This window comes from Monodelphis domestica, chromosome 3 (genome assembly GCF_027887165.1).
Source record: "Monodelphis domestica isolate mMonDom1 chromosome 3, mMonDom1.pri, whole genome shotgun sequence".
Lineage (NCBI taxonomy): Eukaryota > Metazoa > Chordata > Mammalia > Didelphimorphia > Didelphidae > Monodelphis > Monodelphis domestica.
Window position 1 is genome coordinate 95,761,894 of NC_077229.1, and position 16,062 is coordinate 95,777,955.

General features: G+C 43.1%; 1 protein-coding gene and 1 long non-coding RNA gene across 24 annotated transcripts in view; one reads left to right on the forward strand and one right to left on the reverse strand.

Annotated features, from left to right (window-relative positions):
- Nucleotides 1-6,084, forward strand: part of CACNA1A (calcium voltage-gated channel subunit alpha1 A) — a 401,231-nt gene extending 395,147 nt beyond the window's left edge. For 16 of the 23 annotated variants that reach the window (XM_056822623.1, XM_056822635.1, XM_056822636.1 and 13 more), the window contains 2 exons: nucleotides 2,523-2,770; nucleotides 4,320-6,084. In XM_056822623.1, the coding sequence (XP_056678601.1) occupies nucleotides 2,523-2,770; nucleotides 4,320-5,015 (944 nt within the window). In that variant the 3' untranslated portion in view covers nucleotides 5,016-6,084. The remainder of the gene's footprint in view (nucleotides 1-2,522; nucleotides 2,771-4,319) is intronic. The other 7 variants (XM_056822646.1, XM_056822645.1, XM_056822640.1 and 4 more) reach the window with 1 other exon arrangement.
- Nucleotides 1-16,062, reverse strand: part of LOC130458295 (uncharacterized) — a 49,288-nt gene that overhangs the window by 9,683 nt on the left and 23,543 nt on the right. The gene's annotated exons all lie outside the window — the stretch shown is intronic.

Below are 16,062 nucleotides of genomic sequence, written 5' to 3' on the forward strand. Positions count from 1 at the left end.
AGCCTGGGAGTCTAGAGGAGCAAAAACACAAGCCAGGGAACAACTGGAGCAACCCCTCTGGACAGTTCCTCTGCACTTCCTCTTCAAAGGCTTGAATGTCTGTCAAAAGTGTAAAGCCATATAAGTAGAATACCAGAGCTTGCTCTGCCCTGAGCTATTGCTGTAAAATAAACCAGGCAAGGCAGCTAGATGACTCAGTAGTTTGAGAGCCAGGCCTGGAGACAGATCCTGAGTTTAAATCTAGTCTCAGACACTTCCCAACTGTGTGACCCTGGGCAAATCACTTAACCCCATTTGTCTAGCCCTTACTGCTCTTCTGCCTTGGAATCAGTAATCAGTATCAATTCTAAGATGGAAGGTAAAAGATTTTTTTTAAACTGCCCTCAGGTCACATGGTAGTGACTGCCCCAAGGTCTCAAATCATTGCTGACCTCCCCTCTTTGAGTAAGGAACAAACAATCTTCTGGGTCAGTTTGCCGTATTCCCAGCATTTGGGAGCAAAGGAAGAGCTACAAGAAGCTCAGTCTAATGAGGGAGCCTGGACCAATTTATATGAAATACTCATAGAACACCAGTGTTAAACTCTGCAATTGTGATGGGCTCTGGGAGTTTCAAGAAGAATGGGGCTAGTGTGACCTCTAGGAATCAAAGAAGGCTTTATTTTTTTTTATTTTACCTTCTGTTTTAGAATCAATACTATGTATTGATTCTACAGTAGAAGCCCAATAAGGTTTAGGCAATGAGGGTTAAATTACTTCCCCAGGGTCACACAGCTAGAAAGTATCTGAGACCAGATTGAAATCCAGATTATCCTGACTTCAGGCCTGGTACTCTTATCTACTGTGCTACCTAGCTGCCGCTATGGAAGGTTTTATTATGCAGGAGGTGGTACTTAGAACTAAGGAGAGAGAATATTTCTGGCAGAGATAATAGCAAAGTTAGTTGAGACCAAATGACCCTAGTATATAGAGGATACTGAGGAAGGAGAAAGGATATGGTACTCACCCTTGAGGAGGTAATAGAGTGAGATGCAAGATATGTAGAAGATAGCATAAATAAATGTGTATATTCTATGCAAATTATGTAGATGGGGGAGGGGGGAGAATGAACACAAATGGAAGGAAGTCTGAGCCCAAGGTTGGGTGTGCAGTGTGAAAAATTAAGACTTTGGAGTCAAAAAGCCTGATTTCATGTTCCAAGGTCTGCCATTTCTTATCTGTGTAACTTTGGACTCTCCTCCCTGGAGCTCAAAATTTCCTTGTCTAGAAAATAAGGGGATTGGACTAAGATCTCTAAAGTCCTTTGGGGCTCCAAATTCCATAATATTATGATCATACTTCAAGGAAGACTTCATAGAGGAAGAAAACTTTCATCTGGACAAATAGGGTTAGAATTTTGGGAACCTAGTAAGGATTTCATGATGCATCAAAACAAAATTTATTAATAAAAATTAAATAGGATTAGCATAAATGGAGGTAGAATGGCCTATGTTGAAGGAACTGCATAAGCAAAGGCAGGGATGAATAAAATATAGATGAAAGGAATGATTCTGATATGGGACTTAGGTAATGTGAAACCTGTTCTGCCACCACCTCTGTCACTTCTGCTATATTTTTTAATAATAATACCCATGTAAGTAACCTTGGGCAAATCACTTAACCTCCTTGGACTTGTTTCTTCATTTGTAAAATGAGGAGACTGAATTAAAATGTGCCAAAAGTTGCTTCCAACTCCAAAATACTATAATACTTTAGTGAGAAGTCTAATTGATGGGGAGTCTAAAGAGCAGACTGAAGAGTGCATTTGATCATCCAAGACTCTGAAGGAGAAGCATGATAGCTTAGAAAGGTCTTTTGTTGGAGTGTCAGGGTGGATGGGAGCAGAAGAAAGGACTTCACCAGGGGCAAGTGGAAGCATGAGGTAGTGAGAACTTAGAAGGTCTAGGATGGTATCCATGGAAAGAAGAGTTAGACACTGGTCAGATATAATGAGTAAATCAAAGGATGACTTTTTGAGCTAGGAAGAGAATAATAAGTGGAACTGATGTTGGTGATGGAAATGAGTAAGTTGTTAGGAAAGGGAAGGCACAGTTTTGACAATGAAGTTTCAGGAAACAAGAAGCATCTGAGTAGAGATGTCCTTTAAGCATATGGAGAGGAGGCAGACTTGGAGATGTTGTAGGGATCATCTACAGAGTATGTCTTATGGAAAGGTGTGAGGGGGCCCAGCTTAGGGGCGCTAAGAGGATCTGTTTGAGGTCACCAGCATGAACCTGGAAGAAAAAAAGAGGCAAAGAAGTCTGGGGAAGAAGGGGATAGTTTGTAGAAAGTCTTTTCACAAGAAGGAAATAAGTAACATCAGGAGAATGGGTAGTGAGTAACTCTGGCAGTCTTTCCCAACCCAGTCTCCCCACCCCACCCAGATCCAATGTCTGTGATCAAGGCAAAAGTCTTTAAGGCATCCCTGCCTCCCTATTCCCTCCTCTCTTGTATCATGGCTCTCTCTTCCTATCTCTGGCCCAGGCTTAGGAACAGACCTGAGCGTTACCACCCAGTCTGGGGATTTGCCTTCAAAAGACCGAGACCAGGAGCGAGGAAGGCCCAAGGACCGAAAACACCATCAGCACCATCACCACCACCACCACCACCACCCATCCTCTGACAAGGAGCGCTATTCCCAGGAGCGGTCTGAGTATGGACGGCCCCGAGCCCGAGACCAACGTTGGTCTCGTTCCCCCAGTGAGGGCCGAGAGCATATGGCTCATAGGCAGGTGGGTCTGGCACATTGCCCCTCTCCCCCTGGTTCCACTTGGTCATGGAGAGCAAAGAGATATGAGGAGTAAAGATCAGGCTGGCAGTTTTTAGGGCAGGGCTGAAGAGAAATCTAATTTGGGAGACTGGGTAAAACTGATCCCCCTTCATTCCCTCTATATTCCTCTATCCCCTGAGCAGTCCCATTCATTGGAATGGGGCCTGATTTTGCCACAGCTCTCCTTCAGGACCCACCCTCTCCTGTGGGTTCCTCTAGCTCTAGATTAAGCAGAATAGTGGTAGGATACACTCCAGGGTGTACAGAGTGGAAGGTAGCAACAGAGAGCAAAGGGCAGAAACACATACATAGAAACACTCACTAACAAGTAGCAAAGGGCAATTTGTGCACCAAGTCCTTTTCAAAGGAGCACTGACCTGAAAGAGATTTGTGTTTGGAATCCCTGAATTGGTCATAAGAAGGGCAATGACAAGTCTCCCCAAACTAACCAACCACCAACCCAACACACAGGCAAAGGCCCAGCGACTGCTGTAGCTCTTAGAAAAAACACTCTGAGCAAGAAAGTAGAATGGGAAGGGATCAAAGCCTCTCACCACTAACTTGTTCCCCCCTCTGACCTCACAGCCACACATTTCCTCCCTATCTCCCCTGGGAGGAAAGACCTGCTGACATACCTGTGATGGGGAAAGGCCACAGGCTGAACCCTGAAACTGCCTTTGCCTTAGCCCTGGCAGCTGCCTTCCAAGTTTCCCCATGTTCCCGGTCCCATGAGAGCCCATACATAGTGGAGGTCAGAGAGAGGAGTTAGTGCAGCACGTGTGCACAGGCATACACACACACACACACACACACACACACACACACACACACACACACACACACACACACACACAAGATGGGACATCCATTCACTCCCCTCCAGGGATAGACACCAGCTCTCTGAAGTGGTTCCCATACCCAGGAGGGCACTTCATCAGCGGCCACAGATGTGGTGCCCTCTTTTCCTCCCCATGCCATCCCCTTCTACTGCGGCTACTTTTATTTAAGTTGTTTGAAATCCCTTTTTGGTTTTCTGGACAGTGCCTCAGCTCAGTTGGCCCTGCCTGGCCCTGGCTCATGCCCCCTGCCCGCTGCCCTGCTGTGTTTTTTTTTTTTAACCCTTGGCTTCCCTTTTTTTGGTTTCAGTTATGATTTATTTCTGTCCTCTGGACTCGTGAGTAATTTTGGGAACTTTTGCTACTTTAAACCCCGAAACTTACAAAACTCCATTTCTCATTTCTCTTCTCACTGTTTTTGTGTTTGTTTTTTACTTTATCTCCCTTGTTGTCTCTTATTTTCTCCTCCCTGTGGCTGTTGCTTTCCTCCTTTTTTCCATTAAAATGTTGTGTTTTTTTCCCTTCCCCTCCCTCCTCTGTTTTCTGTTGGGTTTTATTTTCTGTTGTTTCCTTTGCCTCCTTCTCTCCATCTTGTCCTCTGTTTCCTCCTGTCTCTTCTTGGTTGATTTTGTTGTATATTTTTTTTTGATTTCCTTTGTTTCAATTTTCGTGTAGGGCAGTAGTTCCGTAAGTGGAAGCCCAGTCCCCTCAACATCTGGTACCAGCACACCGCGGCGTGGACGCCGCCAGCTTCCCCAGACCCCCTCCACCCCCAGGCCACATGTGTCCTATTCCCCAGTGATCCGTAAGGCTGGCAGCGCAGGTCCCCAGCCGCCGCAGCCGCCACAGTCAGTGCGCCCCTGCAGATCCTCCACTCCTGGACCACGGAGGTACCAGGCCCCCTCTGCTGAGCACCAGGTGGGGGAACGGCCCTCCGGAGGGGGCCACGGCAGTAGCCGCTCACCAGGAATGGAGCGGCATGCCACTGCCCCACCAAGAAATGAGTCCCCGAGGGCTTACCGCCATGCTGGGTCCCGGTGGCCAGCACCTAGCCCCCATACCTCAGAGGGGCACTCAGGACCCAGGCACCACAGCGGCTACTATCAGAGCTCAGACTACGACGCCGACGGCCCAGGGAGCGAAGAGGCAGCCTTCACTTACGATACCCCGCCACATGCCTCCTCTGGTACCGGGCGGTCGCCCAGGACTTCCCGGGCAGGAGGCCCAGCCTCAGTCTCGCCCTCCAGACACGGACGGCGATTACCAAATGGCTACTATCCTACCCACGGACTGGCCAGGCATCGAGGGCAAGGCCCCCGGAAAGGACTGCACGAACCCTATAGTGAGACTGACGATGATGACTGGTGCTAAGTCCTGATGTGTGTGCGCCTCACACACACTCACACACACACAGACACACCCCAAACTCCCCTCATTCACACATGACCTACTATACCTGGAAGACAAAATTACAATAACTGTCATGAAAAATGGGGAAAAAATTTTTTTAATTTCAAACCCTTATTAAATTTGCCTAGCAGGGATGGGCAAGGGGAGGGGCAAGTTGGGAAGGGAAGCTGGAAAATAACCAGATGGTGAAAGAAAACTAAGGACTAACAATTTTCATAAAAGAGAAGAAAGAAAAAAAACTTTCTTGAGAAAAGCAGTAACAAGGGGGTAGGAACAAGGATCTGGAACATGTCTGTCCTTTTCAGACACAGTTAGGGCAAACCCTGAGAAGAAAGGGCAAAAACTTTGAAGTCTGGGGACCTGCTGAATCACGCCACAGCAGGCACTTTTCCTTAGAGCCCTTCAGGAGGACAAACCACATAACTAAAGGGGTTTGAATTTGTTCAGCAACTTTGGAGAACCTTGGGGAAAAGGAAAAAGAGGGAAAAAAACATTTTTAAAAAGCAAAATGGGAAGAAAAAAAGAAAACCTCTATTGATGAGTTTTATCATCTCAACCAAACTTTTCCTTTCCCTAATGAATGAGAAGAAGAGCTAGTGCCCATTCTCCTGGTGGAAGAGGGACCTGATGCAATATAAATGCACACAGCACACCCCCCCAACCCCCTGCAGACCTTCCTCTACATTGAGACAGACCTGCACTCTCACACACACACACACACACACACACACACACACACACACACACACAGAGGAGTGCTTGCTGGTTATACCAAACCCTATTAATACTGCCTGCAGAAATAAATTTTAAAAAAATAAACTAAATTTTAAAAAGGACAAAAAAAAGATTGAGAAAAGCAGCATTTTTTCTGACATTTGGTCCTGCTTGAAACAACAAAAAACAAAACCACCAATTCCTTTGCTTCTTTTTTCCTTTTTCCTACTTTGTTTGAAAACTGTGGGCTTGGGACTGTGAATTATTGCATGAAATTCAAAAGAAAACAAAAAATAAAAAAACAAAACAAAACAAATCAAACCAAAAGGGTTTTTGGGTTGCCATGTTCTTAGTCCTCCTCTTGGTAAGTAAGGTTCATAACCACAAGCAAGCTTTTTCCAGAGACCACAAAGAAGGCAGTATTTTTCTCTTTTTTCTCCAAGGAAGTAAAAGTAATGAACAATGATGAATCTGAAGGATCCTGAACCAGGAAGGGAGGGATGAGGGGAGGTGAGCAAGATGAGGGTCTCCCCTAGCCAAGAGAAACTGGAATAATCTTTGCCTTCCCTAACTGGATCATTTTGGAAAGCCAATTGGAACTGATTTTTTGAGCTAGAACTCAAAGCAAATGACCCACCCACCCCCTGTCCCCTTGAACCTTTATAGTAAGGATCTCATCTGGCTTCTGCATGCTAATGATGAAAGATTCTATCAGCTGCACTCTTTGGGGCTCCAAGTAGTTAATTCTTGACTGGCTCAGAGCAGCCTGGGAAACTGTAGGCCATGGATGCCAAGAGACAGGAGATGCTGAGGCTACTGGTCCATTGTAGAACACCCTCTTGTGAGGTTTCACCAAGAGTTATCTGTGACATCTTTCTTGTTGTGCTATGCAAGCTCTCTGTGGAATGGGCTCCCTGCCCTGGCCAGGTTGGCTTTGGCAGGCTAAATGAGTTTTATTTCATTTGTTTCTTCTGGTGCCAAGTTAGAGCCAAAAAGATTATATTGTGGGACCACAGACTGAACACTGCTAGGAACAATGAGCTGCCTGACAGCTTTCTACTTTTAGGCAGAACCCTTTTCTCTCTGAGCCCCCTGAGACTGGGGTCCAAGGCCAATTGAGTATCAACATATGTTGAATTTTGGAGGCTCTAAGGGGAGATGAACAAGCTGCTCCCAGTTCTCAATGAACTATTCTTCAGATCTTCTGAAAGCTGAGGGGGTTCTTTGATCATCTGAGTTCCTCAAGCCTCAAGAACTTGATTGTCTGCAATTTCCCACACCAACTATTTAGGTGAATCCTACATCTCTCTTTACATGGTTCTCTACTCCAAGATTCCTTTGATTAAGATCTTGAGGAAGAGGTTGGATCAACCAGATTCCAATTCTATCCTCGTACCATATGAAGGCCAGGCAGTGAGCATAAACTAGACACAAGTAATATGGAGAGATGGATTCTAGCTCAGTACATTCTTCTAAATTTCGGCCTAACCCTTCATGGTTCCTGTGTAGAGATTATTGAGCTACTAAAGCTGAAGTTGGGCACTTCAGAGTGAGTTTAGGACTCACAAGTTACTGAGGAAATATGTCTTTGGAAGTTACTACTAATGCCCAGTTCCTTTTGCCAGGATGTTTGCCAGGCTTAACCAATGAGGTTTAAGTTAAATCATTACAGATAGAGTAACTGCAGAGTAATCCCAGGACCTGAATTGGTGGCAGGTATGCAATGAATCATAGCACCTCAGAATTGGAAGGAGCCTGTGAAAACATCTAGTCTAATCCATTCTAGAAGAATTCCCTTCTCCTCACAATATCCTCAACAAGTGGGCATTCAGCCATCATTTAAAGATCACACTATTTCCCAAAGTAGCTAATTCTTCTTTTTGGTTAGCTCAAGTGGTCAGGATCATTTTTATTGGGATTTTGGGGAGTTTTCCCCCCTTAAACTAAGCCTAAACCCACCTCTTTGAAACTTCTAAGCATTAATTCTAGTTTTGCCTTCCAGAGCTAAGAAGAATAAATCTAATTTTTTTTTTCCATATAGTCCTTCAAATACTTGAGAACAGCTATTGTGTCTGTTTTTTCTTTTTCTGGGCAGCTAGGTGGTGCAGTGGATAGAGCACTGGGCTTTGAATCAGGAAAGGTTCATCTTTATGAGTTGAAATCCAGCCATAAGACACTTGTTAGTTGTGTAGCTCTGGGCAAGTCACTTGAACCTATTTGCCTCAATTCCTCATCTGTAAAATGAGCTGGAGAAGGAAATGACAAACCACTCCACTATCTTTGCCAAGAAAATATCAAATGGGGTCACAAAGAGTAGGTCACAACTGTGACAACTCAACACAAAACAACATTGTGTCAGGGCAGCTAGGCAGCACAGTAAACAGAGTGCCAGACCTAGACTCAGGAGGACTTTGATTCAAATTTGGCCTCAGACACATTCTACTTGTGTGATCCTGAGCAAGTCACTTAACCCCAATTGTAAGATAGAAGGTAAGGGTTTTTTTTTTAATTGTGTCTACCTTTCTGATCCTTTTTGTCTACCCCTAACATTTTTCTTCTCCAAGCTAAGCAATCCTAATTCCTTCAACCAGTTTCTATATGGCATGATTGGGAAGTCCCTCATCATCCCAGCTGCCTTCTGAATGCTCAGTGTATCTCCTAAAATATGGCATCCAAATGTGATATGGAACATGACAAAGTATAGACAGAATGTTCATTTGCTTTTTGGCTGTCATATGAACTCATATGACTTGGAAGACCACTAAAATTCCCAGTCAGTTTTTAGATAAACTATGATCTAATCAGGCCTCTTTTATCGTTTACCTTCAAAATGGGTTTTTAACCTACATGTAAGACTTTACATTTAATGCCTCTTTAATTTTTAACTTCTTAGAGACTAGGCTGTCAAGACCTTGATCCCATGGTCATTATCTCACCAATTGTGTGTTATCTACAAATATGATAAATGCCATCTATGCCTTCATCCAAATCACTTTTTAAAATATTGAATAGCATTAGAAAAGGGAGCACTTGGCTGGAGATCACTCTCCAAGCTAACATCAAACCCTTTATGAGAGAGGCAGCTGGGTGGCTAAGTGGATAGAGAGTCAAGCTTGGAGACAGGAAGTCTTAGATTCAAATCTGGCCTCAGATTGTGTGACCCTGGGCAAGTCAGTTAATCCTAATTGCCTATCCCTTACCATTCTTCTGCCTTGGAACCAATATTTAATATTGATTCTAAAACAGAAGGTAAGAGTTTGTTTTTTTTAATCTTTCTGACCACTCCTTGGGTCCAGTTATTTAAGCAGTTCTTAAACCACTTAACTGTACTATCATCTGAGCCCACAGTTGTGTACCATCTTCTCCATAAAAACAGCATAAGAGAATTTTATGGTAACAAAGCTTTCTTCCTGAGAACTAGAGAATCTATGCAAGTCTCACATATTGGCCCTCCTGCCTGCATGCCCCCACAACTCTTAACATCTACTCTCTCTCTCTCTCTCTCTCTCTCTCTCTCTCTCTCTCTCTCTCTCTCTCTCTCTCTCTCTCTCTCTCTTTCTCTCATATCTGTGTGTGTGTGTGTCTCTGTGTCTCTGTTTCTATCTGTCTCCATCTCTCTCCTGTATACTTGCTTTTGAAACTCTGAATGTTTTACCCATGCTTATCTGGCTTTTATTGAAGTGGAAAAAGACAACTTTAGATGCTTCTTGTCTTTGTAAAATCAAGTTTGGCTTTAATTAGAATGAGATTTCAAATACCCTAGGATTGGACTTCCCAGGGAATAGAGCAAAAAGTATAATCTGGCTAGACATAGGGTACAGGCAGAGATCTACACTACATGAAGCTTAACTTTCTTCAAATATGCATGTTTGTGTTGACAGCCCCTGGGGTCTGAACTCCAAACAAAGCCCAACTTAGAGATCCAAGCAGCCAGTCTAGTAGGTTTCCTCTGGTAGCTTGCCTGCTGGGTCTGGACTGCCCTGAAAGCCATGCATAGGACAAGAATTGACCAATATATAAAGAGAGCCCAGAAATGACAGTGCCTCTTTTTGTTTCTGTTCTGAATATTGGCCAAGGACCACCCCTTATCATCAGAAATGTGGAGACTATAGTCATTCACTCCACAAGACTCCAAGGGCAGCAACTACCTCTATGAGAAACAAGATCCCTATGTGGTTTTGAAAGCTACTGCCTAGCATAGGGAGCTCTTTCATAGCAAACAAATTACTAATATTCTTATTGAGAATAATAAAAATATTAATAACAGTTTTTTATAAATTTTTAAACCCTTACCTTCCATCTTAGAATCAATACTGTGTATTGAGTCCAAGGCAGAAGAGTGGTAAGGGCTAGGCAATGGGGGTTAAGTAACTTACTCAGGGTCACACAACTAGAAAGTGTCTGAGGCCAGATTTGAACTTAGGACCTCCCATATCTAGGTCTGGCTTTCAACTCACTGAGCTATCTAGCTGCCCCCTATTTTTTTTAATAGGCAATGGGGGTTAAGTGACTTGCCCAGGGTAACATAGCTAGGAAGGGTCTGAGGTCACATTTGAACCCAGGACCTCCCGTCTCTAGGCCTGACTCTCAGTCCACTGAGCCACCCAGCTGCCCCCACCCCCTATTTTTAACAGTAACTCATATCTACAGCATACTAAAGATTGTTGCAAAGCACTTTCCTTAGAACAGCCCTATGAGATGAATAGCACAAGTATTATCCTCTTTTTACAAATAAAGAAACTGAGTTTCAAAGAATTGTCTAGTCACAGCTAATAAGTGATAAAACCTAAATTAGAATCAACTGACAAACATAAACACACCTGCTATATGTCTGCCATTGTACTAGACACTGCAGATATAAAGACAAAATGAAACTGTCCTTGCCCTTAACGTATTTATATTTTATTGAGGAAGACAATGCATACATATGTAAGCAGGAGCAAAGCTATACAAAAAAACACCAAGACAAGGTAGTTGGAGGGCACTAGAATCTGTAGGGGTCAGGAAACATTTCAGCTAGAAGACAGTACTTAAACTGAGCTTAGAAGGAAACTGGGAATTCAAAGAGGAAGAAGGAGTGGCATAAAGACCAATCTGCAAAAGCATGGAGATGGGAGATATTGGAATATCAAGGGTGAAGAACAACAAGAAGGCTTGTTTGATGGACTGTAGTGCATATAAAAGTAAAGAATAATGTATAGTATGCCTGAACAGATAATTTAGAGTCAAGTAGAAAGAGCTTTAAATGACAGTTTTAACCTCAGAGGTACTCAGGAGCTACTGAAGTTTATTGAAAAGGGGAGTGACGTGGTCAGGCCTGTGCTTTAGGAAAATCATTTTGGGAACTTTATAGAGGGTACCAGAGAGAGGATTATTGATACAAGGAGACAAAGCAGAAAAGTACTGCCATGATCCCAGGCAAGAAGTGATGAGGGAAAGGGGCAACTGGATAGCTCAGTGGATTAAAAGCTTGCCCTTTTCCAGGGGCAGAGAACTAGTAAATATCCAAGGTCACATTTGAACTCATGTCTTCCCAACTCTAGGTCCTAAGTTCAAATCTGGCCTCAGACACTTCCTAGTTGTGTGACTTCAGGCTACCTACTGACCTGAGAGTGAAGTCTGAGAAGAGGTCCTGAAACGTACACTTGGGGCATATCCATATATGATGAAAGGGGTTGAAAAGGAGCCTTTAGAAAGATAAAGGAGAACCAAGAGAGATTAATATCATGAAAACTAAGAAATGAAAGCATTCAGGATAAGAGAGTTCTTTATAATATCAAATGCTGTAAATCATGAAGAAGAAGGATTATGAAAAGGCCATCACATCTGGTAACTAAGATCACTGGCGAGCAGTTTTGCACCCAGATACCCATATCCAGGATACTTTGCACTACATCCTGACACTTCTTGGTTATATAGATTGACCTAACAACCAGGGCTTTCTCCAGTGTTCCAGAGGCCAGACCCCAAACGAGACCCACCTCACACTGTAACCTCTTGCCTCTTAGCTTAACAATCTCAGGATATACCTGTTGCTCTATGCTGTGAAGCTGGCTTTCTGGGCCTCACAGAATATGTTACTACCTGGTGAAGTTGAACTCAGAAAGGAAGGCCTTGAACAGTCTAATCACCTGCCTCTTTTGATGAACTTCTCTCCAACCATTCTCTTTGCCTAGATTTCATTTCTCAATGGTTAACATGCTCCAAAACTCCCAGATCTCTCTCCCCATTCCAGTGATTCTGAACACTACCAATATACTGACCTGGCTCTATGGCCCAACTGTCTGCACTCTTATTCCCATCCCCTTCAAAACTATCCCCCTATAATGTCCACTACAGATATACCCATTCTGTATCATCTTAAACATTTTCCTTTCTTACTCCTTTCATCTTCTGGTATTTACTGAGGCCTGGCTTTCTATTGACAACACATGCCTGGCCACCCTTTCTAGTACTGGTTGAAAATTCACATATGTCTCCCCCATTAGGCTGTGAGCTCCTCAAATACAAGTACGGTCTTTACCTATCTCTGTATCCTCCAGCATTTCAGATGTGTGCCTGGCTTATTAGGAGGTGCTTATTAAATGCTGGTTCATTAACTGAGCAAAGTATCTCAAACCCTGTGTTTTCAGTCCTGCATGCTTGAGAACAAGGACCCATCTGCCTACTGAACTCCAACAAACTCTAAAAACTTGAAGAATTATGTTTCTTTTGTTTCTATTTCCTAGCTCCTGAAACCTCTAAGTCTATATAAACTCTGTAAACAATTTCTAGAACAGCTGTTGCTAGGGAAAACAATGAAACCTAATTTTCCTTGAATTTGTCAAGTTCCATTTCTGAACATAGATAAATATGGGACTCCAATCTCTACCATCACCCCCAGGAGATTCTCCCTCTGGAGAAGGGAGGAGATGGTGCATCTTTGTTTTGGACAAGAAACTTAAGTGTGGGTGGGATTCAGACCAGGGAACACAAAAAGTTCTGATTTCATAAAAGTTGACACTGACTACTACCTTGCAGAAAACCTAGAGGCAAGGATAGAGAAAATACTACCCAAAGAGAACAGGGTTAGCTTGTGGTTTTGTGATTCTGGATAGTATTGTTATAAGTGGGAGTGAGAATACAGAGAAAGTCATGTTTGGGAAAAGCAAGATAGGAAACTGAGTTAGCCCCTTCTAATCCTACCACCTTAGAAACCTGAAATTCCAATAACCTGAATTCCTTTCCTTCCCCTCAATCTGTTCCAATTTTGCATGGCTCTCAATGATTATACACTTTGGCCACTACAAATAATCCAGGATTTGTTCTCATTTTTCCTGGTCTCTTGAAATCACCCCCTCCTTACAGTTTAATGTTTTTTCCTCCATCCCTGCCATCAAATGACTGTACTTTATAAGACCCAAGACTCTCTCTGCTTCTTGCCATGTCAGACACCAATCCCCAAAGACATTTTCAGGGGTGAAAGGCAACATTTGAGTTTAAGAAGACCAACTAGACTTTGTTACACCACTGGCAAACAAAAAAAAGAAAGTTACAATAGTGAAAATTTACCTTCCCAGGCTACCTTCTACAACTCACTTGTAGTTAAAGATAATGGAAGAAATACAGCTTAAGGGCTGTAGATAATGATGGAAGGATGGCTTCTAAAGCACCAAGTGTTTACAGATACTCTACTTAGAGTAAGGGGAAGCTGAAGAAACTTTCAATATCTCAGCAAGGCAGAGGAAGGAATCTGGTGGCTTTGGGACAAATTGGCACCTGTCCCCACATCTTGCATGCCTGTCCATGTAACCCAGCCACATTCTGAGAAGGAATGATGTACACAACAGCCCATAGGATGGGAGGTTGCTTGCTGGCCAGCAAAAGGGCATTGGGAATCCTTAAGAGATTTTAGAGCCATCTACCTGAAAGGGACAGGAACCAATTGGTTAGGCCAACTTTTTGCCTATGGGCCTCAGGATGAAGCCTGAGGCCAAATATCTTGCCTGTACCTTCACATGCCAGCCCTTCAGCTGGCCTGGGAAAGGTAACCAACTGCCAGGGTAACAAGGCACATCTTGGAGAAGGGAAGGCGGAACCTAAGCAGGGCTCTCCTACCTAGGACTTGAGAGAAGTATCCTGCCCAGCCAGAAGATTCTGTCACCTTACCAAAGAATTTCCCCAGAATCAAAAAATCTGCACTCTATTCTCTTCCCTTTTTTAACTTCCTCTATTAGACTACACCTGAGAGGGCTCTTTTGCCTCTTTTTGTATCCCCAGTTTGGTGGTATCCCCAGGGTGTGGTGTTTGGCATATAGTAGTAGGTGCTTAACAAAGGCTTGCTGACTTGAGTTGAAAATCAAGACATTTACCCAACTCTAGCCCTGAGATACCTCTACCATTTTGCATAATCTTTCAAATATCAACAAGTGTGGATGACTCCCTTATCTCTTGAATTCATCAAGAAAAAGCTCTGTATTCTTTTACTAATACCTTGCTTCTCTCTAAAGCTCAGTTTCCTGCTCTATAAGCTAAAGGAGTTGGAGCAAATAATAACACCTCAGGTTCTCTTCCAGAGCTAAATTCTCCAAGGCACTGTGGAATCACTTATGCCATGACAAGATTCCCCAGAGCCAGCTCACTGCCTCTTTAAAGACAATTCTAGCTCTGGAAGTCTCAAAGGTCTAGAGATGAAGCCTCCTAAATGATTGGTCAGGTGACAACCACAGCTGCTGGTGATGCTGGTGAAGCTAAAGGCAGGAAATGGGATAATGGTACAGTTGGCTGGTAGTACCAAATGGGCAGGGAAACCAATAGAGCAGGCTTTTATCTCATCCTCCCTCAGAAGAAAAAAAAAAGTCTCATATTACTATTCAGTTCTACTAGTGGGTCTTAGTCACTTCTCATCCCAGTTGTCAGTGTCCCTAGATGGGGTGTCAAGCATCATTTTGCCTTTTGATTATGCCAACCTAGTCTCAAGACCTCTTTACAATCTCTAAAATCCCTTCCCGCTCAAAGCCCTATGGTGTTCCATGGTTTTATGTGATCACCTATGTGCACGGACACGTCTTTTCAGAGGCATCTTGAGGGGGTAAGGAAAGGCACTTTAAAATAACCCCTTAACCCACCAAAAAAAACCTGGAGATAAAGCCTCCTGAAATTGCTGAGAAGTCAAGTGCAGCTTAATCAGGGCAATAAGTAATGATGCTGGGAAGAAGAAATCCAGGGCAAATGATTAGTGGTCTTATGTATAAGGATAGGGAAATAATAATGCAGACCCTCAAAGAAGCCTGCCCTTCCATGTCCCCTGCCAACCAGCACCTGTTACATGAGAAGAGCTGAGATTAGAAAAGCAAAGGCTTATCAAGACTATAATGCTTGTAAAATTGAACTGTGACCTTAAAATTGACTTCAGCACAAAAGTTGCTTCTCTTTCTCTCAGCATGTCAGAGAAAAAATCCCTTCACATTTGATTTGTTGCTTAAATTCTTCCTCTTTCCAACGCCAAGACTGTAAATGGATAAATATTTAGTAACATATCCTATCTAAACTCAGCTGATGGCTCAGTCTTTCCTTTGCTAGGCAGTATGACTAACTGGGGAAAAGATACTAGGCTGTTCAGGCCATCCTGCTTTAATAGCTCTCTCATATGTAACAAAGAGATCACTCAATATGAGATTCACCTAAAAGAACTGGAAATGTGTTTAGCCTAGAGGAGAAAAGATTCAAGGAAACACATAATACCTGTCTTCAAATATCTGAAAGGCTCTATGATAAAGAGAAATTAAACTCATCCTATTTGGCTCTAGGGCACTGAACCAGAAGCAATGGGGGGAAGGTACAAAGAGGCAGAACTAGGCCTAATGTCAAGCAAAACTTCCTAACAATTACAGTTGTCTATAAGTAAAATGGATTGCTTTGGAAGGTCATGGAAGGTTCCCTTCACTGGATGTCTTCAAGCAAAGATTGAATGACCATTCACTTCTTGGGGATGCTGCAGTGAGGATTCCTTTTCAGGCAGGGGTTAGATTAGATGATCAATAATCCCTTCCAACCCTAAAATTCTGTGATCAATAAGTATTTGGTGAATAATTATTATATTCACAGAATCATGCTAAATGCTTAGGGAACTAAAGAACAAGCAACAATCCCTGTATTCAGGGAGCTTACAATTTTCTATGTCACTTAATGCAAGGTTTTCATTTTGTACTCAAAGAAACTGAGGCACTGAGGTTTGAAATTATTTGCCCAAGGCCACACAGTCAGTTAGCAGCAGAGAGAGGATTCAAAATCACTCTTTTATTCATTCATTTGA